This window comes from Drosophila obscura, unplaced genomic scaffold, assembly GCF_018151105.1.
Source record: "Drosophila obscura isolate BZ-5 IFL unplaced genomic scaffold, ASM1815110v1 contig_199, whole genome shotgun sequence".
NCBI classification, from domain to species: domain Eukaryota; kingdom Metazoa; phylum Arthropoda; class Insecta; order Diptera; family Drosophilidae; genus Drosophila; species Drosophila obscura.
In genome coordinates, this window is record NW_024542788.1 from 299474 (window position 1) to 322550 (window position 23077).

Here is a 23077-nt window from a genome sequence, read left to right on the forward strand (position 1 = left end):
AGTCTTAAGCAACGCACGCAATTACTAAAATTAAGAACTCTCGATCAACAACTCTACCCATTCGGCATTATTTCGCAATCACCGAAAAAAAAACAGCACGAAATTCTCGGTCACCCACTTCTTGGCGATATTTCGCAACCACTCGGCCTCGAAACATCGACCCAAATTCAGATATCGTCTTCGCGATGCGGTGGTAGCTAAAACCTAATTCCCAACTGCAGGCCGCACCTACTGCGATGCAGCCTCAGCTAAACACTCTCATCAAAACACACTGACCCACTAAGCAATTGTCAACGATGCACCCAGCGTCGACCCACTTACCACGCCCCACAATTATTGTTACCCAATAATCAAAAGTTAGCAATAAGCAATTATTTCCGGGTCACAGTTGCGATCGCCAGCTGCATAAAAGGGCCAAGATCGGCCGAAAGAGGGGGCAGTCCATCAGCCCGAACACAAGACACAGCACTAGGCAGTCCATTAGCCAGAATACAAGAAACTGCACTAGGCAGTCCCTCAGTCACACACCCAAGACACTGCACTAGGCAGTACACCAGACCGAAAACAAAAGAGACACTACACTAGGCAGTCACAAACGCAAAAAACCACACTCCGCAGTCCACCAGCGCACCACACAGCCAAAAGCAAGAGCAGCAACGTAAATAACTAAGTGAATGAAAAGTACTGAATAAAGCAAGAACAACCAAAACCAAACTCTCGCGTCATCATTTATCCCTTGCCTACTGCATTTCAAGCCAGCCCGACACCTGAAGTCACCTGCGATCTACAAAATTTTCTTGTAGCGGACCCTGGACAGACTGATGCATACCTCAGCCTGAAATAAGGAATGTGCCAAAAAGAAACTGCATACTTTCAATCGTCAATTTCTCGCAGTGCGAGCTTTCGATCATGCCATGCGATGCACCGTTAGAAAGCTCGATGAATTCTGCATTGCTTACATGTTCTCTTTTCACTATTCGCCCCTCACTTTCAACAATGCCCCGAATTGAAGAACAAGTTCGCAAAAAAATTGTGCACAATTACTGCATTGAAAAAGGTGTGTCGTACAGACAATTGGCTAAACGCTACAAAGTCAGTACTAATAGTGTAAAAAACATTATAATAAAGTTTGGAGAGACATGTTCTTTAAAAGACTTGCCAAAAACTGGAAGGAAAAAAGGTGCAAGTGATAAAAATGTTGATAACAAAGTATTGGCCTTAATCCACAAAGACAGAACGATGTCCGTTCGACAATTGGCAAAAAAAGCCCGAACTAGTATGAGTATGGTACAAAGAATAAAGCAACGGCATAACTTAAAGACATACAAAAAACAAAAAGTTCCGAAAAAGAGTCTGCGACAAGTAGAAGTCGGCAAAACGAGAGTGCGAAAGCTTTATGATCGCTTGCTCACTGATGCAGTGGAATGCATTGTTATGGACGACGAAACATATGTCAAATTGGACTCAAAAACGTTAGGTTAGGTTAGGTTGAAGCGGCTGTCGGGATTGTCAGAGACCCGACACACCTAGGCCGGTTTCGGCCCGTTGTGATACCGCATATTACGTTCCCTTCTCCCTCGTGAGACCCTATGTTATCCATTATCCCATCCGGATGCCCTTATGAAGCCTGCGATCCGTCTGGGACTGATTGTAGACATGTCCGAAATGTTAATTAGAAAAGGAGCGCCCAAGTATTGCAGTCTCCTTCTACTGAGAGCCGGACAGGAGCAGAACAGGTGTTCCACAGTCTCCTCCTCGTCCTCATCTCTACAGCTTCGACAGAAGTCGTTATATGGGGCGCCCAGCCTGCTTGCATGTGTGCCTATTAGCCAGTGTCCCGTGAGGGAGCGTATGACTGAGCTGCACCTACTCCTACTGAGTTTGCAGAGCTCATCGGTGCGCTTCCTAATAATGTTAGGCCATGTTTGCCGAGTTATGCGACATAGTGACACGGTTTGCCATCTGTCATTTATTAATCGCTTAAAATGTTCTTTTATTTTGAGCTTGCAGGTGGCCATTGGCATACGAATATCCTCCTTATCATGGAGAAGGGGGATTGTTGTGCCAGCTCTGGCCAGCTCGTCCGCTATGCAGTTGTCTTCAATGTCCTGATGGCCCGGGACCCATATTAGGCTGATGACGAACTGATAAGCCATCTCATGAAGAGATTTGCGACAGTTTGCCACGGTGGCCGAGCTTGTTGTTATCGCATTCAGCGACTTGATCGCAGCTTGGCTGTCACTGTAGATATTTATATGAGTTGCCGCAGGGGCTATTTCCTGAAGACAGCTCAGAGCCTCCTTGATCGCTATGACTTCCGCTTGGAAGACACTGCAGTGATCCGGGAGCCTGAAGGACTGTCTTATGTTCAGCTGTTCGGAGTAGATTCCTCCTCCGACCTTGTTGTCCAGCTTTGAGCCATCAGTAAAGATTCGAATGGCTCCCTTTGGACCAGGTGGTCCCTCAAGCCAGATGTTTCTGTGAGGGATGATTGTTTCGAAGGGGGTATCTGTATACTCCCTCGGAACGCAGTAGTCCGTTTTTGTGGGGACGATTTTGTTTCCATTTAGGATGGACGCATGACCGGTGTGATGTGACACCCATTGGTCAGAGTCTCTAAGAGGGATTGCTGCTATTTCTGCCTGCTCCTTACCTGCAAGGTCAAGGCTCTGTAGGCATAGGATAGCATTTAGCGCATCCGTTGGTGTTGTGCTTAGAGCTCCACTGATGCATAGGGCTGCAGTGCGCTGCACCTTGCCCAGTTGTTTAGTGATGGTCCCCTTCGATAGGGCAGGCCACCACACTGCGACTCCGTAAAGTAGTATTGGTCTAACTATTGCCAGGTAAATCCATTGGACTATTCTTGGGTTCATGCCCCATTTTAGCCCAATGGCTTTCTTGCAAGTGTAGAGGGCTATCGTAGCCTTCTTCACTCTGTCTTTGATGCTCAGGTTCCAGCTAAGTTTTTTGTCAATTACCAACCCTAAGTAACTGGCACTGTCGCTGAAGGAGAGCCTACATCCGTTTAGTATTGGGGGGTTGAGGGACGGGATTTTGTATTTGGTTGTAAACAATACAAGTTCCGTTTTAGAGGGATTGATTCCCAGTCCACGCGACTCTGTCCATTCTGAGAGTCGCGCGAGCTTTGCGGTCATTAGATCGCAGAGTGTTTGAGGGAATTTTCCCGAGAAAATAATGGCAACGTCGTCCTCGTATGCTACCACCTTGCAGCCCCCCCCCCCCTTCCAGGTCACACAGTATCTTATTGACTGCTTTGTTCCATAGAAGGGGAGACAGGACACCACCTTGCGGGGTGCCTCTGTTGACATACCTAGACTGAGTGGACGATCCCATTGATGATGTCACTGTCCTGCATGTGAGCAATTGATCTATGAGCATCATCAAGTGACGATCCACTCCCAGGTCAGTCAGGGCCTCTGTGATGGCTCCTGGTATGACGTTGTTAAAAGCTCCCTCAATGTCTAGGAAAGCGATTAAGGAGTATTCGTTGACTTGTAGAGATTTCTCTACCGCCGAGATTACTTCATGGAGTGCCGTTTCCGTGGATTTTCCTTTTCGGTAGGCATGTTGAGCGCCTGACAGCCACTGAGGATTTATAGTTGTCCTCAGCTGCAGCCCGACTAGTCTCTCAAAGGTTTTGAGAAGAAAGGACGATAGACTTATTGGTCTGAAGTCTTTTGGGGTTGTGTGTGAGGGTTTCCCTGCTTTGGGGATAAAGACTATTTTAGCCTTTAGCCAAGCACGGGGGATTTTTCCCACTGTCAGTATCTTCCTGAAGATACTTTGCAGCCAGTTGATGGCCATGTCCCCGGCTTTTTGCAACTGAGCCGGAATGACTTGGTCCGGGCCAGGCGATTTGTAGGATTTAAAGCTGTTTACTGCCCAGCTAATATTCCGTTTTGTGAGGATGTGCCCCATCGAGGTTTCCGGGCCTTCACTTGGGGTGTCTGCCGGCTCGATGATCGTACACCCAGGAAAATGAGTATCGAGTAGAATGTGTAGGGAGTCCTCACTAGAGTTAGTCCACGTACCATCCGTTCTCTTGAGGTATCCCACCGATGGGAATGTTGCGGATCTTGCGTAGCCTTGCGGCTTCTGACGTGTACTCAATTTCGGAGCAAAATTTGTGCCAAGAGGCCCTTTTTGCTGTCCTTGTTTCTTTTTTGTATAGGGTTAGCTAACTTTTGTAATTTTCCCAATGCGCTTCCTCGCTGCTGCTTTTGGCTCTGTTAAAGAGAGTCCTGCAGTCTTTCCGGAGGGTATCTATATGTTTAGACCACCAGGGGGGTTTCTTTTTCCCTCTTGGTTTGGTTGGGGGGCAAGCTGCCATGAAGGCCTTGTTGCAAGCTTTCGTGAAATTGTCCACAAGACGATTAAGATCGTCTTGTGTGTCCGGGCATTTTGGGGCTAGGGGGGGGGGAGTAATTCCTCCATTTTTGCACTATACATATCCCAGTTGGCTTTCCTTGGATTAATATAGCTAGTGGGTATGGTGCTTTCGAGCGATAGGATTGTCTCGATGTACCTGTGGTCGGAGAAGGAGTGGTCCTCTAGGACTCTCCAACTTTCCATTATGTCTGACAGTTTGTGAGACAATAGAGTGAGGTCAATAACCTCTTGACGGTTTTTTATGATAAAAGTGGGGTCATTACCCCGATTACCGATAATTAGGTTGGAGTTCAGGATGAAGCTGAAAAGTGACTCACCCCTTACATTTGTATCCGAGCTCCCCCATTGGGTGTGATGAGCGTTGGCATCGCAGCCTATTAGTAGGCTTGTATCCGACCTCTCGCTGTCGCTGGCAATCTTGCGAACGAGGTCACTGGGAGGATCGCTTTCCTCGTGAGCCATGTAGGACGACACCAGGTTCAGGCGTGGACCTTGTAGCTCTAGGCTAGCCGCCGTATTGTCGCCATTGCTAAAATTGTGGAGCAGAAAGATATTTAAGTGCTTTCTTGCTAGTATGCAGGTTCTAATTTTACCTTCAGTTTGGGCTACAATCAGCTTGTAGTCCTTCGTCGCTAATCCACAGACCCTGCCTCCTACCACCCAGGGCTCTTGGATTAGGACTATGTCCCCTCCGCTTGCGACTAAGCGGAGTATCAGGGCAGCGGATGCTGCTTTACAGTGGTGGAGATTTATCTGCAGAAGCCTCAGAGACTTCATTAGAATCGTTCTCCACCACTGTTATGTCGGCGTCAGAGTCGTCAAGTATCTCGTCCCGACACAACGCCTCAAAATCGAGCATCAGCTCCGTCTCCGAGGAGTAGCTCTCCAGGGCCGGCTCCGGCTCCGGGTCTACTTCGGGTGCCTCGATCTCCAAGGCAACGTCCTGCTCAACTGGGTTGTTGACAGAACGCGCCTCGGTCGCTGCATCCGACTTATAGACCTTCATGGTCACCGAGCTGAACCCCAAGTTAAGCTCTCCCCTGGCTGCCTCTATCGGGGCTAGCGATTCCTTGTTCAGCACAACCACCGCCTGATTTGTGGGGCCCTTTGATGCCTCCACTTTGACCACCCTCCAATCTGAGGTTGGCAGTGTGGGGTTGCATCTCTGCAACATCGTGAGGATCCGCTCGGTCTCCTTGAAAGTGGCCGGTACCCATATACGGGCCCTTGGTCTACTGGGCACCTCGCTCCAGTCCACAGCGACGAGCTTCGCCCTGGCGTAGACCTCACCGATTTGCGCCACCGCAGCTTTGTATAGCTTTACGGAGCGCTCATCCTCTCAGGCTACCACTTTGATGCTCCCCTGGAACCATCCCATGTCTTTGCAGACTGGGGGTGGCCCGGGATCCTTCTCTAGAAGCTCGAAGCAGCGGTCGGCCAGTGCCGCTTCCACCCACTTCCACTGGCTTCTGGGTATTTTCCCCTGCGCGCTGCCTTTATCGAGAACGCCTATCAGCGTCCTCTCCTTGGCAATCTGCGCGAAGGATACATTCGGTATAACCCTGGATCGCTTCGCGACAGGTCCGGGCGTCTCTTGAGAGCGCTGCCTCTTCGGTTGGGCGGCCACCTTCTGTGGCTCCACACTGAAGTTGGGCAACACCACCGAGGCCCATTCCACTTTCTTCAGCCAGTCTGCTGTTGGACTGACTTCCTGGCTTGCGTTCTGCCGACGGAGTATGTGCCCAGCACTCCTCTTTTCGGCATAACTGAATTTTTTGGTTTGGACGCTGGTTGATGGTAAGCCATCACCCGCCACTTCACCAGAAGGTTGAGCAGCCGCAATATTGCTTAGCTGCCCTACCATGGTATCAGTTTTGGGTGTTGTCTTTCCACCCATCCCAGGTTTGGGATGGGACCCACCCGGATTCATACCCGCGTGCTTCAGCGTGCAGGTCTTTCCTGCTTCTGAGCGGATTTGGCCAGGCCTTTGGGCCGTTGCCTTCTCTCGCTTGGGATTGCTCCCTGTAGGCATTTGGGGAGTGCCTCTCTCGTTTTTGTTTTTGTTGTTGTTTATATTATTGAATTTGTCCATATAATTCCCACGAGCTGCAGAGAAGGGGACCGTTCCCGTTCCACCCCGGCAGAGCTCTGCGTTACCCGGGTAAGGCATAATTAGAACAGGGGGCTGCCAAGTCCCTGAGCTCTCCGTTCACGACTGGGCTAGTTTTTATACCGGGCCCCCAGCCAGGCTGACTCTTGGCACGGGTCGAGTGACACCTTAGTCCGGCCCGGTGTGAGGTGAGTGTTGGGGCTGGGATGTGGGTAGGTGTTGTGTAGGGATGGGATTGTGTGAGCTACTTAATGAGAGGCGGCACCACAAGCGCATCGTCAGTGTTGCTGCGTCGCGAACTGCTGGCTGTCCGGGACTGCTTATTTCGGTACTCTCCCTCAGAGCCAACTTAGTTGATACTCTTTAAGATGCCCGCTTATTCGCAGCTGACCTACCCACTAGGGTAGGCCGTTCGCTATCCGCAACCTGCGACCCGTCCGGTGGCCTCAGCTAGGCCCCCTCTGAGCCACCTCAAAGCCCAATAGGATCATCGGACTCAAAAACGTTACCCGGCCCTCAATTTTATACAAAAGCGAAAGGTGGGACTGTTGACGACTCGGTGTCGAAAATTCAAGTTGATAAATTTGGCGAGAAAGTGCTGTTGATAAATTTTGCACCTGTGGCTTAAGAAAAAGCTCTTTTTTCACAAAAGGGACAATAAACGCTGATGTTTATATGACGGAGTGCTTAAAAAAACGCCTGATACCTTTTTATCGAAAACACAATGTGTCTAGAATATTTTGGCCAGATCTAGCGTCAGCGCACTACGCCCGTTCAACTCTGGCGTTGCTTGACTCAAAAGATATCAATTTTGTAACAAAAGAGGAGAACCCACCAAATTGCCCAGAGCTTCGGCCAATTGAGCGGTATTGGGCCATTGTCAAGCGCAATTTAAAGAAGAATGGTAGTCTCTCCGAAAATATGGAAGATATGAAAAAAAACTGGATGTGGCAACCCGCATGGTTACCAAAGAGTGTGTGCAGAACCTGATGAGTGGAGTTAAGCACAAAATCCGATTAAAAATAAGAGGCTGAACATTTCTTTAATTTTTTTTTACGAAATTAAATTCTAATGTTATTCTCTAATATATAACGAAATACAAATTGGAATCGGATAAAAACGAAAGAAGTTATACGAAAAATAAAGTGTGCAGTTTCTTTTCGGCACATTCCTTAGGACCTCACAAGTGCCGCCCGAGCAGGGATCTTTTGATGACTTTAAGGAGAGTAACACCTTAATACGGACCGTTGTGGAGTAAAGACCCACGGCCACTGAAAGAAACTAGGCTAGCAAGGATCAATACCCGTGCAGCACAAAATCCGGTCGCAAGCAAAAGTGCTACAGTACAAAAGTACCACAAACAACCCGTAAGTCAGTGCTACTAACCGCAGAAACACACCATGGAAGCCCACGGAGCCGGTCAACCCGACGATTATTTTGCACGGAGGGACTCCATACCAATCCAGGAGTCACCACCGGCTGGATCTACAAACTCCGGCGGGATGAGCTGGAAGTCCTGGCCGAGGAATTTGGATTCGGAAACGACGGAACAGTCGAGGAACGACGAAAGAGATTCGTCGCACTAGTCGCTGGACCGGGCCGGGGCGGCGCCGCGGCGCGGCCCCGCCCCCCCCGGGCCCGAACCCCCCGGGCCCCCCCTCCCCCCCCCTACCCGCCCCCCAGTCGCCCCCCCCGCCCTGGCCCCCCCCCCTCCGGACGTGGGTGGGCGCCTCTTCCATGGTGGCCCCGCCTGCGCCGTCCGCGGTCCCCCCTAACGCCTCGGGCCCCCGTGAACAAGGAGCCAATCCGGGCCCCAAGCAAGCGGTAGGAGAATTGTTCAAGGAGTACCTCATCGAGATACGGCTACTAATGCACCACGCCAGGTACGACGCAGCCAAGGAACTGAACAGGATCTACGATAACGCCCTGCCAGCATACCAGATGTACGTGCGGTGACACGAACAACAAAGCTTAGCACAGCTCACAATGTTGGCCACCGAGTTCGAGAGCATCCAAGAGCCAATGATACCAATGATGCCATAAGAGAAAGAACGGGGTAATCTTGCCGAATATCGACAGGGGACATTTTTGTGTTATGTTGTTGGATCCGTTAATTTAGTGAACGGGGAACGGTGATTCGACGGGGGTGACACTAGGAAGCCACTCGAATGGCTTGATGCAATTTTTTGCGCACCCGTGTCGATGAGAAACTTAATATTAACCTCCGCTATTCTTCGCTAAATGAATGGCAGCAGGGAATTTCCCCTACAAAATTTATTGAATCGCTCTCGTATTCAAGTTCGGCGTCGGCTTCTATTTCAGCGACTGCCTCAGTGGCCGCTTCGTTGTAAGACGCCGAGGACCGGTTGCTCGCGGTGGCAATGTGGTTCACCCTCTGCCGCCAGTTTCCCGACATGCGCTCCGACGCGTTTGGTTTTTTCCCAAAGCTATTGTCGCGCATGCCCGCTCCAAATGGCTTTTGGGGAGCCGCGGGTCTTCTAAATTTAGAGGATGAAGGGTCTACCTCCATTGGCTCAGGGGCCTGGCCTTGAGCTTTCGGTTGTTGATAAGAGTTGCCCTGCTAGGTGTTGCCATGGCTCTTAGCATAGTGAGGGCTATTGTACGAGTTGGGTACCTGAGGCCTGTTTTGCCTTACCTTGTAGTGGCGCTTGCTACTTGCGCTCGTTTGTTCGGAAGGACTTCTACTCCATGGCCCTAGCGTAGTTCGCAGTCAAAATGCTGCGATCTTCGCTGGATTCTGCCGATTGGGCTAGGGCCAGAGCGGTCGGCAGATCCTTCGGACTTGTCGGATATGAACACTTCCAAGGCGTCTGCGCTGACCCTTTGGTTTAGCGTATCCGCTGCGTCTGTAGAGTAGCTCATTATGTTCTTATTGGTTATAAGGGAGAGCTGCTTTTCCAGCTCATCGTAATAATCTGTCAGCGACAGGTTCCCCTGCCGCATGGTCAGCAGCTTTTGCTGGATTACTCCCACCCGCGTTTTATCTGAATAAGATCTGTCTAACTTGTTTATTATTGCCTTAAAATTAAGGACTGTGTTGAAGGATGACAACACGTTGTGTGCGGCCTCTTTCATTTTGTTCCTGATTATGCATGTTGCCAGGAAGTGCTTGCTACTACCTTCGTATGGCTCGAAAAGTTCACAGGCGGACAGGGTTGCCTGGCGCCACCCGGCATAATCTACTTCTTTGCCGTCGAACTTTGGGAGTGACTTGACCATGTCCAATGACTGATCGCATGCGACCCCGGGAATGACCTGTACTTTCTTGTACACCTCCACTTTTGGCACCGATGAGTCTGAGCTCGACCGGTTGAGTTCCTCTCGTAATTGCCGTATTTCTGTCTGAAGTGCTGTAGACAGGTCTGCTTGGGCAAACCGTACCCACTGAATTTCAGCTCAAAATTTCTCCGCTTGCCTTGCTAAAGCAGCGTCAAGGGCCTGTGCTAACATTTCTGGGTCCATGTTCTGTGGTGCTACCTGCGGTAGCCACCTGTTCATAGTCTGTATATGGAGGCCATCTATAAGGGAGCTTAGGAACACTCATGTGGTACGAACTTGTTTGAGCAATACCGACACATGGAATCTCTGACCTAGCTTTTCCTTTCACAAATCGCGAGGGACGAAAGGTGTCAAATTATTCGGGATTTACTTTTCTTGTTTAGGACCAGAAATTATGAAAGCAATTTATTTATATGCACTTATTTAGTACTGACATAGAAAAAAGACCACTAACAATTCACTTACATTTTTTTCCTTATGGTACGAATTGCTGTTATATTTAAAATTTTATTTTGGTTTACCGGTTGAGCGCTGCCTTCAGATGTGTAGAGGGGACTGGGGCGCGACGTTTTGGGCGAGGGCATTCCCTACAGCCTGTGTAGATTTATTTTTATTTCTCTGAGGCGAGGGAGTTGGTTGGGCGGATGTTTAAGAAACATAGTTACATGATGCTGCCCCACCATACCAGCGCTGGGTCAGCATTCTTACGACTAAGAATTGCACCGTTACTCTATAGCTGGCGGGGAGTGTTAGCTTACACACACTTTTGATAGGCCAACTATTTCACATACAAGCTAAATAACTAGCAAATTCCTGGCCTGCGAAGACGAGCGCTCCGTACAGCTATATAAAGCAGCGGTAGCGCAAGTCGGAGAGGTCTACCCAGGGGTGAAGCTCGTCGCGGTAGACTGGAGCGAAGTGCCCAGTAGACCGAGGGCCAAAATTTGGGTGCCCGTCTCAATGAAGGAGCCGGAGCGCATCCTCAAGATGTTGCAGCGATGCAACCCACACCTTCCCACCGAAGACTGGAAGGTGGTGAAAGTCGAGACGACACAGGGCCCCACAAACCACGTGGTGGTCATCCTCAACAAAGAGTCGCTGGCCCCGATTGAGGCCGCTAAGAGTGAGCTGAATTTTGTCTTCAAGCTGTATAAGTCGGACGCAGCGGCTGAGGCCCGTCCTGTCGACAAGCCAGTCTAGCAGGATGTTGGCTCGGAGATCAAAGCACCCGATGACGAGCTGGGGCCGGAACAGGATGGTTACCTCATAGACTCGACCCTCATGAGGGACTTTGAGGCAATGTGTCGCGAGGACGTGTGTGTCACCGACGACTCGGACGCCGACACGAAAGTGGTGGAGATTGATGATAACGATGTCTATAAGACTTCTGCAGATCAATCTCCACCACTGTAAGGCAGCATCTGCTGCTCTCATACTCCGCTTGATTTCAAGCGGAGCCGACGTAGTCCTGTGGATTAGGGACGAAGGACTCCGCAACCGAACTAATTCATTCATACTTGACAAATCGATTACAATCTGTAGTCATGAAATTTGGGTACTCGTCATCTCTGTCCCCTACGAGAGGAGTTCCTCAAGGATCTATCCTTGGACCATTATTGTTTACTGTTTATATAATTGACCTTCCCAATGTACTGTCTGAGTGTGAAATCTATTTATATGCTGATGACGTCCAAATGTATGTATGCCGTCCCTTAAATAACATAAATGAGTGTGCAATAATAACCAATAGGGAACTAATAAACATAAACAGTTGGGCAAACAATAACGGACTAGGAATAAACCCAACTAAATCTAAATTCCTAGGAATCTCAAAGAAGAAAGTCGAATTTACTAACCTACGCCAAATAAAAATAAATCATTATACCATTACATACACAACAACAGCAAATAATCTGGGCCTGGTTTTTAATAGCATGCTTACATGAAATGATCACATCATAAAGGTCGTAGGTAGAACATATGGTTTGCTTAGAATTTTAAACATGACACAACGTTACCTTCCAGAAAATATTCGTCTCTTAGTTGTTAAAACACTATTGATACCAACACTTTTTTAAGGCATAGAGCTCTTTGCAAACTGTAATATTAGTTGTAACCAAAAAACCGAACGTCGTATTCAATAGTATACCAAGATATGTGTTTAATATAAGAAGGAGGGAGCATATAACCACTCATGCGGGCAGAATTTTTGGTATATTTATTAATATTTTTACATAAAAGTATAACCAAGAAAGAACCACCATATCTATCAGACATACTAGGGTTTACTGCATCACGGAGAACAAATAATATAGTATGTCTTAAACATAGACTAGCTAGCTTTTACAGACACTTTTTCACTTACACTGTTCGTCTATGGAACCAATTACCAAATAGCCTAAAAACAACTGTAGACGCATTAAAATTCAGGACAAATTTGACTATACATCTTGTTCAGAGTGAGGATGGCGCTGGAGGGGCAACCGCTCTGTGGGCGTTCCAGCCACACATCGCTGTTAGCGTTCCAGCTACACAAGCGGTCGCCCTCGCTCTCGCCCTCATACTTAAGAGCATTTTTCCCCCCGGCGACGCGCTCTCGCGGGCAGACTCACCACGCTTACGCTCCCGCTCTCACTGCCGACAGCTCTCGGCAGCTTGAGCGCAAATAAGATGTAATAGTTCGCTTCTTCACCCCAAGCAAAACGGCCGGTTTATTTTCACGCGATCATATACATACTGAATAAACCATATACTGAAGAACTTTGACTTGCACTGTTTCTATCTTGGAATTCAGTGCAGTCCCTCATCACCCAAGACACTGCCCTACGCAGTCCACCAGCGCACCATACAACTACAAGCCAGAGTAGCAACGTCAAAGAATTTAGTGAATGGAAAAATATTGAATAAAACCAAGAACCAACAAAAACAAAACTCTCGCATCATCATTTCTCGCTTGCCTACTGCATTTTTCAAGCCAGCCCGACACCTGAAGTCACCTACAAACTACAAATTTTCTTGTAGCGGACCCTGGACAGACTGATGCATACCTCAGCCTGAAATAGGACCTCACAACGTTCAAATACACATTAGAGGAGTTACTTTCGACCTTACTTTCAAAAATTGAGGCATGTCTTAACTCGCGACCAATCTCTCCTATGTCTGAGGATCCAACGGATCCGTTGGCTTTGAGCACAGGCCATTTCCTGATTGGTGGTCCGCTTCTATCCGTGGCAGAGCCAGAAATAAAAGCGAGCTCCTCCTCCATCTTAAACTGCTGGCAACATCTCAAGGCTCTCAACCAGCAATTCTGTTCGCGCTGGAAGACAGAGTAACTGCGAGAGTTGCACAAGCGTAACAAATGGCAGCATCCGACAAGTGACCTCGAGGTTGGAGACCTCGTGGTGATCAAGGAGGAGAACAGCCCCTCTCAGGAATGGCGTCTCAGCCGTGTACAGAACGCGTAACCTGGAGCCGATGATAAGGTCCGTGTGGTAGACCTAATCACGGCACGCGGCCTTATCAAGAGGCCGATCACGAAGGTGGTTCTGCTGCCTATGAAATCGGAGGTCCATTCCACCTACTCTCTCGTAGGCTGCGATCCATAAGACTCCGTCCTTTTGTATGCTTATATCCAGCTTAGTTATCCGTATCTCCTAAGTAATTCCAAGATCTCACTGCTCAATTAGTTGACGAGGTAATACCTCCTTCCAATGCCGAGTGTGCCCAGGAGTCCATTCACTAAGGAACTGCCGGAAATTTATCCGCTTAAGCGGTGAGAAGAGACTCCGAGCCGTTCAAGTTGCCCACCACCTGCATCGGGGATGAGAAGGTGTGTACCGCCATGACCCGGCCTAAAATGGTAGACTTCCAAGTGGAGGCACTCTTCAAGATCGAGCCCCGTCTGCGCGTCCGTACGCCGTACGTTCACTGAGCGACACCGTCCGTGCTCGTTTCGACGACCTGAAGCTGGCCAATGAGCATTCCATAAGCCGACGACCATCTCGCTCGTCTTGGGTGCGGATCTGTATCCGAGGGTCATCCAACCTGGGTTCCTCGCCCGCGCAGACGGCCTTCCCGTGGCTCAAAGCACGTTTGGATGGATCGTGTCTAGTGCGTGCACGCAGACTTAAAAAAATCTTTGCAATCCTGGGGGGGGAGAATGTTTAGAGTGAGGACGGCGCTGGCGGGGCAGCCGCTCTGTGGGCATTCCAGCCACACATCGCTGTTAGCGTTCCAGCTACACAAGCGGTCGCCCTCGCTCTCGCCCTCATACTCTCGCGGGCAGACTCACCACGCTTACGCTCCCGCTCTCACTGCCGACAGCTCTCGGCAGCTTGAGCGTAAATAAGATGTAATAGTTCGCTTCTTCACCCCAAGCAAAACGGCCGGTTTATTTGCACGCGATCATATACATACTGAATAAACCATATACTGAAGAACTTTGACTTGCACTGTTTCTATCTTGGAATTCAGTGCAGTCCCTCAGTCACACACCCAAGACACTGCCCTACGCAGTCCACCAGCGCACCATACAACTACAAGCCAGAGTAGCAACGTCAAAGAATTTAGTGAATGGAAAAATATTGAATAAAACCAAGAACCAACAAAAACAAAACTCTCGCATCATCATTTCTCGCTTGCCTACTGCATTTTTCAAGCCAGCCCGACACCTGAAGTCACCTACAAACTACAAATTTTCTTGTAGCGGACCCTGGACAGACTGATGCATACCTCAGCCTGAAATAGGACCTCACAACGTCCAAATACACATTAGAGGAGTTACTTTCGACCTTACTTTCAAAAATTGAGGCATGTCTTAACTCGCGACCAATCTCTCCTATGTCTGAGGATCCAACGGATCCGTTGGCTTTGAGCACAGGCCATTTCCTGATTGATGGTCCGCTACTATCCGTGGCAGAGCCAGAAATAAAAGCGAGCTCCTTCTCCATCTTAAACTGCTGGCAACATCTCAAGGCTCTCAACCAGCAATTCTGTTCGCGCTGGAAGACAGAGTAACTGCGAGAGTTGCACAAGCGTAACAAATGGCAGCATCCGACAAGAGACCTCGAGGTTGGAGACCTCGTGGTGATCAAGGAGGAGAACAGCCCCTCTCAGGAATGGCGTCTCAGCCGTGTACAGAACGCGTAACCTGGAGCCGATGATAAGGTCCGTGTGGTAGACCTAATCACGGCACGCGGCCTTATCAAGAGGCCGATCACGAAGGTGGTTCTGCTGCCTATGAAATCGGAGGTCCATTCCACCTACTCTCTCGTAGGCTGCGATCCATAAGACTCCGTCCTTTTGTATGCTTATATCCAGCTTAGTTATCCGTATCTCCTAAGTAATTCCAAGATCTCACTGCTCAATTAGTTGACGAGGTAATACCTCCTTCCAATGCCGAGTGTGCCCAGGAGTCCATTCACTAAGGAACTGCCGGAAATTTATCCGCTTAAGCGGTGAGAAGAGACTCCGAGCCGTTCAAGTTGCCCACCACCTGCATCGGGGATGAGAAGGTGTGTACCGCCATGACCCGGGCTAAAACGGTAGACTTCCAAGTGGAGGCACTCTTCAAGATCGAGCCCCGTACGCCGTACGTTCACTGAGCGACACCGTCCGTGCTCGTTTCGACGACCTGAAGCTGGCCAATGAGCATTCCATAAGCCGACGACCATCTCGCTCGTCTTGGGTGCGGATCTGTATCCGAGGGTCATCCAACCTGGGTTCCTCGCCCGCGCAGACGGCCTTCCAGTGGCTCAAAGCACATCGTGTCTAGTGCGTGCACGCAGACTTAAAAAAATCTTTGCAATCCTGGGGGGGGGGGGGAGAATGTTTAGAGTGAGGACGGCGCTGGCGGGGCAGCCGCTCTGTGGGCATTCTAGCCACACATCGCTGTTAGCGTTCCAGCTACACAAGCGGTCGCCCTCGCTCTCGCCCTCATACTTAAGAGCATTTTTCCCCCCGGCGACGCGCTCTCGCGGGCAGACTCACCACGCTTACGCTCCCGCTCTCGCTGCCGAGAGCTTTCGGCAGCAAATAAGATGTAATAGTTCGCTTCTTCACCCCAAGCAAAACGGCCGGTTTATTTGCACGCGATCATATATATACTGAATAAACCATTTACTGAAGAACTTGGACTTGCACTGTTTTTATCTTGGAATTCATCTGTGGGACTTCGAGACGCCTCTTCGCTCAAACATTGGTCCTTCGAGCCGGATACCTTCACCTTCCCCAACCAGGAGATATCCAGCATTCGAGCACGGCATCGTCTTCACCACTAGAGGATCCCAAGATAAGTACGACTTCTTTTGCCCCAAATCGCCTCCATTCGCGGTTTGTGTTCCTAATTCCTCTGTCCGAGTTCCGCGATATAGGTACATATATATATTCTTATATATGTACTTATTTCTTCATTCTGTGCCATCCGTTGTCCGTGTCGCTTCTTTCTTTTCGACACCGCCATATTATCGGCGATTCCTGCCGTCCTCCGTTCCTCCAACTCCAACTACCAGTGCTACGGTAGTTTTTTGTCTGTGCATTAATTGTGAAAATAATTAAAAAGAAAAATATTCAGCAAGTGCATTCCAGCTCACAAAAACAACTCCGCAGCTGATCTGCAAATATTCAAGTTCCAACTACATGCATCCATACATACGCACATTCCGCAAGTGCATTTGATACAATAAGTGCAAGGAGAATATAAATAAAGTGTCTTAATTTCATCCATCTACATATAAATTCATTTCCATAGTTGGCGGAAATATATTTATATGCCAACTATATACATACATATAAACATAACGCACATACATAAAAATACTACACCCCGCATAAAAATAAGGCACTCCATACTACCGAATATACTCCGCGCATAGTGTCACGTTTTGATATACAAATTCTGCGATTCCGAACAATTTACGCGTTCCAGCCATGCGTTTTGGCCGCCACACTAACGATTAGTATCTCCAAATACGCAATAAATTATCCGCAGCCAAGGCAGGGCGCATTTTACGTACTTATTTGACCCTTTACATAGCCAATTGTCAATTGTTTTGGCGCAATCTAAAAATATCGGTATCGTAACCGAGTCTGGCGTTCATCCAAATAAATAAATAAAAAAACAGCCTTACTCTCGTTTTCTATTTCCAAACAAACACAAGGACACTACAAGAAATAAATTGAACCATCCATAATTTATAATTTAAACCTTTTCGTCATCTTTTTGGGATTTTTTCTGCTCAAGACTGAGTGAAGAAGGTAAACGGAGGAGCCCGCACTAACAGTATTTGCAAAATATTGCCAAAATCAGTGTGACCGTTCCTCTCCTCGGCTCCGCGCAATATAAGTCACTCATTGTTTGAGAAATTTCACTTCACGGTGAGCTCAAACAATCCGAGTCGACCCGACTATTGTTTTCCAACAAGCTCGAGGCCTTTTTCCTGACAGCCTTCCATAAGTGGGTTATATTTGTTTCCTGGCGTCTTTCTGTTTGAATTCTACTCAGAGCAGTCTTCTGGCCCTCCAAGACTTCCAAATCCGATTTTCTGTGCGTGTGTGAGTTCGTAATGTGCCAACAGGTCACAAGGACAGCAGCAAGCTTTTGCCTGTGTCCTCTTCAAGCCGTTTACGAACATCGTCCGCCTCCGGAACTACACCGACACAGATAATCAAGGCACCCCTCACTCCGAGAGGAGCTAGTAACAGCCCTGCGGCAAGGACCAAATCGGTTCTATTTCCGTCTCCTGTCACTCTTAAGGTTCCAGCTGTGACCAAACAAGATCCGAAAGGCTCCTTCATCAGTAGCCCCGTCAGCTCTCACCACTGCATCACAATGGCTCAATCCGCCACCTCAGTCGCTCGGACCAAATTGATCGCCGCTATTGGCCGACTGTCGCACCTGGCAGAGCGCATCACCGCTGCCCCATCTGCCTCTCTGTCCGAGGTCCGTCGAGGCCAAATCCTAAGCATGTGGACGGACATCGAGGCCGAGTACAAGGCCTGCTCCGCGGTGATGACTGACGAGGATCCAGAAGTCCAAGCGGACATCCGTGAAACATACGGCGAATGCTATGGGGTATTTGAGCAGTGCCTCAGTGACCTCAATGCTCAACTGGCCACATCCAAAGTTCTTCCTTCTTCACAGCCAGTCCAACAGAGCGGCTGTCGACTGCCTCCCGTCAACATTGAGGTATTCTCAGGGGACTACGTCCGCTGGCCCACATTCCGGGATCTGTTCACTGCGGTCGTGATCAACAATCCTATTGTCTCCGGTAGAGAGGCTGTACTACCTCACTGAGAAGACCCGGGGCGATCCGAAGGCCATCGTTGAGAAATCCCCCCTCACTAATGACGGTTTCAAGTCCGCATGGTTGGCTCTCCTCAACATGTCCGCTGATGCACGTTCCAACTGCATTAAGAAAAAGCAGCTGTGCCTAAATTGCTTCGCAAGAGGTCATCTGCTTCGCGACTGCTCCAGCAGCCACAATTGTTCCACTTGTGGGGCCAGGCATCACACGCTTCTGCATCGTGCCGCTCCTTCATCCAGCGTGGCGGCTTCGACATCCGCCCAAGCCCCCAGCTCATCCGAACCTCAGCCCAACGTACAGAGCTATTTCGCCTCCAGCACAAGTACCGTTCTTCTGGGCACGGCACTCATTAATATTTGTCACCTGGGGACCAATTTCCGTGCCCGCGCACTGATTGACTCAGGCTCCGAGGCGACGTTCATCACTGAACGTCTCTTTAACATTATTAAGCCACCGTTCGAAGCCATACAGGCTCAAGTCGCAGGTTTAAACCAAACCGTAGCGGCTAAGGCGCAAAGGCGCTGTCACTTCATGATCGGGGCCGCCTGCAGGCCTGGCCTCAAAATCGAGACCATTGCATATGTTCTGCCTCAATTAGCAGGTAACCTTCCCTCATACCCGATACCGCAGCACTTCTTGGACAAGCTTCCAAACGTCCCGCTGGCAGACCCCTCCTTCCACCGAATCTCGCAGATTGATGTGCTTTTTCCGGTCTGACATTTGCGGCTTGCTGCTAGGACAAGAGACCATCTTCGGATGGGTCCTATCCGGTCCGGTATCAGCTGACTCGACTCGGACGGTTTCCGCCTTCACCACGAAGCTCTCGTTAGATTCGGACGTCCGACTCGAGAAGCTTCTCACCAAATTCTGGGAGGTGGAGGACCTTCCGGGGAGACCGACGAGTGAGTCAGATTCTGTGTGCGAGGAAAACTTCCTCCAGACCACTAAACGAGCCCCCGATGGGAGATACATTGTTACTCTCCCTTTCAAATGTCCAGAAAATGACGATCTAGGCCATCCCAGATGCGCGGCACAGGCCCAGTTCCTTAGAAATGAGCAGCGTCTGCAGCGGAATCTGCAGCTCAAAGAGCAGTACGACACCGTTATCCAGGAATATTTAGTGCTAGACCACATGACAGCGGTTACACCCAGTCATGACTCCGGCCATTACTACCTTCCACATCACGCCGTGTTTAAACCCGGCAGCACCACAACCAAACTGCGCGTGGTCTTCAACGCCTCCAGCCCGTCTTCCAACGGGAAAAGCCTCAACGACACATTGCATTCTGGGCCAGTCCTTCAGTCTGACTTGACCATGCAAATCCTGAGGTGGCGAGTCTTCCGCTATGTCTTCAATGCCGACATCAGCAAGATGTACCGCCAGATCCAAGTGTCCTCCCAACACACGCCCTATAAGCGAATACTCTTTCGCGACCGTAACGGGGACGTGTGTGACTATGAGCTTGCCACTGTCACCTTCGGAATCAATTGCGCACCGTACCTTGCCCTTCGCGTCATTAAGCAACTCGCACATGAGGTGCGTCCCCAGTTGCCAATGGCAAGCGAAATCCTAGAGAGCTACATGTACGTGGACGACGTGCTGGCTGGTGCTCACACTCAGTCGCAGGCAATCTCCGCCATTTCAGAATTACGCAAAGCACTCGACTCCGCGGGGTTTCCACTCCGAAAGTGGACAGCGAACCACAAGGGCGTACTGCGCGACATTCCGGTTGACCACCTACTTCGAGCTGACTTCCTAGAGCTTGAAGAAAGTAGCATCGCTAAGACATTGGGGATCCGATGGCAAGCCAGTGCCGATGAATTCTTCTCTGCTCCTCCCGAAGTACTTCATCGGGAGTCCTGTACGAAGCGCAATGTGCTATCGCAGATTGCGCAGCTGTTCGATCCAGCGGGATGGCTTGCCCCCTTTGACATCCAAGCCAAAATTTTCATGCAGGAAATTTGGCTAAGAGAGTTAGGGTGGGATGACGTCCTCCCTAGTGATCTATCTCAAACCTGGGAGACGTTCCTGAATAGTTTTCCGGCCATCCAGGATGTCCGCATTCCGCGGTGGTTGCACGTGTGTCCAATGGCCAAGGTGCAGATACATGGCTTCTGCGACGCGTCTCAACGTGCCTGTTTCGTAATGTCGTCGTCGTAGTCAATGTTTAATGTTGAGATTATTTTGAATTGTTTGAAGTCTAGTGTAAGTAGGTTAGGGCAAGGCGGGAGCGCAATAAAAGCTCGCTCTTTCGCTCAAGGCGAATTCGCCCCTCTTTGCCACCATAGGTTAGCTAGGCTTAGAACGAAATGTATGAAGTTTTAGAATATAATCGTTGAAATTAAATTCGATCGAGCGCACCGAGAACTTCGTTCGTCCCGCATTTTTTAATAAACTTTACGCCACCCAAGTCTGTTGGTCTTTCGCATTTGGAAAAACTATTCTAAATTTTCATGGCGCCCCCGGGTGGACGTAAAGAATAAATTAAAAAAGGCAACAAATAAAAGTGACAGTGACACAGTTTGCAAAAAGAGTGTAACAAAAATATATACACATACAGAAAGTTATAATAAATATAACTAGTTTATTCTATTATAGAATAAAAGTGTCGTGTTTGTGTATCCAAATCCTTGCCAAAACCATCGTGTCGGCCGCGCAATACCCTCACCGCCTGTTGCTGATCGTGGCTGCTACCCTGCCGCCATACCTGCTGCTTCACCGTTGCTGCTACCCTGCCGATATACTTGCTGCTTCACCGCTGCTGCGCCATACCTGCTGCTTCCCGAACAGACCCCGTTGCTGCAACCTAGAAGACGAATGGCTCCTTGTGATTCCACGGACTGCAAGAGGAAAGTGGCAGCTGGACTTAAAGATCCGAACGCAGAGCCTGAGGTATTTATGCAAAAAATTGAAAGCTAGAGCCGAAGACATACATAAATACCTATATAAATTGTCTTGTGCTGGAAAAATTGCACCTCGCTTTCAATTCTTGGCACAGCCGTATGATATAGTAGAGTTTGATTTGCATGCATTTAATTTATTAGTGCACATACATACATATATAACACCATATAACACATATGTACAAAAACCATACCATACTCTATTTGAACCGCTATTTGGACGCACAATTATATATATATCGTTTACCGCAATCACTGTCGCCCCCCCCCCCCCTTTCCCCTCTCGTTGTGTGAAATTCGCCAAAAAGTTGGTTCGTTAACCCAAGCCGCGGTGTATAACACTTACTTCCATACATACATACATACATACAAGCAGCTGCACCGGTGCATTCTTTTCGTCTCTCGCTTTCGCTTATCCACCGTTGCTTGCTGTGTATTTGGTGGGAGAATTTTCGTTGCCGCGCTTGATCAAAACGGAGCGCCAAGTGACGCGCTACCCTGTTTTTCGAGGGTATATTGTTTTTCTTGTCACTTCGCAAGTGACGCGCTACCCTGCATTCTTAGGGTATATTGTTTTGGCTCTCAGTTGGAAAGTGACGCGCTACCCTACATTCTTAGGGTATATTGCTTTCGGCTCTCAGTTGGAAAAATACGCGCTACCCTACAGTGTGAGGGTATATCGTTTTGGCTGTCACTTGCAACCAACTATACACCTCGTGCCTCGACATTCAATTATTGTCGTTCTCGATTTTAGTTCTTGTTTGAACATTTATTATTTCTTTATCTACAAAAATATTGGTTTTCGTCGCGTAGATTATAAATAGTAAAATGGCAGAAGAAAATAAGTCTGTTCTCGATGACTTAAAAAGTAAGCTCAAAAACCGAGTCAAAAGCATTCGCCGCTTAGAGGATCGATTAGAGGGTGGGTCGATTCCATTGCAATTGACAGAGCTACAATGCAGACTCGATGTTCTGAATACTGCTATTAACCAGGCCAACCTATTGCAGGAGCAAATAGAAGAAATTGATAGCAAAGATGAATTTGGAGCCGAGCTGGAAGAAATGGCCATTGTAACCAAGGCAAAGATAATGTCGCTTATCGATGCCTTGAAGCTAACAAGCGATACGCCGCCCTCGGTATCAGCTTCTACAGCCCCAACTCGTGCTCGACTTCCGAAATCGGCACTACCAAAATTTAGTGGTAAATATTCGGAGTTTAAAAATTTTATTAGCCTTTTTGAGACTCTTGTTCATAATGATGAGAGTATACCGGTGATCGAAAAATTTAATCATTTAATTTCGTGCCTCTCTAATGAAGCATTAGGAACAATAAAGGCGTTCCAAGTCACCGAGGCCAATTATGCAAAGGCCATGGACAGCCTAAAGCGAGTATTTGACAACGAATGTCTAATATTCTCGGACCAAATCTCCGCACTGTTTAATTTGCCAAAAATCTCGCAACAGTCCGCAACGTCCCTACGAAGCCTCATCGATACAGTGTCATCGATCTATGGTTCATTATTATCGATAGGAGACGATACGAAGATTTCGAATGCAATGCTCATTCATCTCGTTTTGAACAGAGTCGACCCAGTGACTAGACAGAAGTGGGAAGAACAGCTTGACTTCGAAAAGTTGCCGCTTTGGTCCGACTTTGAAAAAGTTTTAAATCGTCGATACCAGCATTTGTCTGCGGAAGAGTCGACAAAGCCAAGGCAAGAAAAAGTCATGCCAAGCAAGTCGCACAATCGCAGTTCATTTGCTTGTTCTTCCACTCCCCCCAACAGTAGAGCTCAGCGAACATGCAGCCATTGCAATTCGGGAGACCATGTAGTGGCCACCTGCACGCCATTTTCAAGGCTCTCGGTTATGCAAAGGTTCGAGTTCACAAAGACGGCGTCCTTATGTATAAATTTTCTGCAAAAGGGTCACACTGTTGTAAGATGCAAGGTCGCCAAATGTCCAGTTTGTGGCCGCTCACATCACACATTGTTGCATCGATACACAGTGACTGATAATAGTCTCGCGTTGCCGCCACCTCCAGAGAGTT

At 48.7% G+C, this 23077-nt stretch overlaps 1 protein-coding gene across 1 annotated transcript; it reads right to left on the minus strand.

Moving 5' to 3' along the window:
- Positions 1-1592: 1592 nt before the first annotated feature.
- Positions 1593-3597, minus strand: LOC121404391 (the record flags this gene model as incomplete). The annotated part of the gene is given in 2 exon segments (XM_041593726.1): positions 1593-3239; positions 3241-3597. Coding segments are annotated over 2 exon segments (2004 nt in total), but the record flags the coding sequence as incomplete, so codon positions are not given.
- Positions 3598-23077: the final 19480 nt, after the last annotated feature.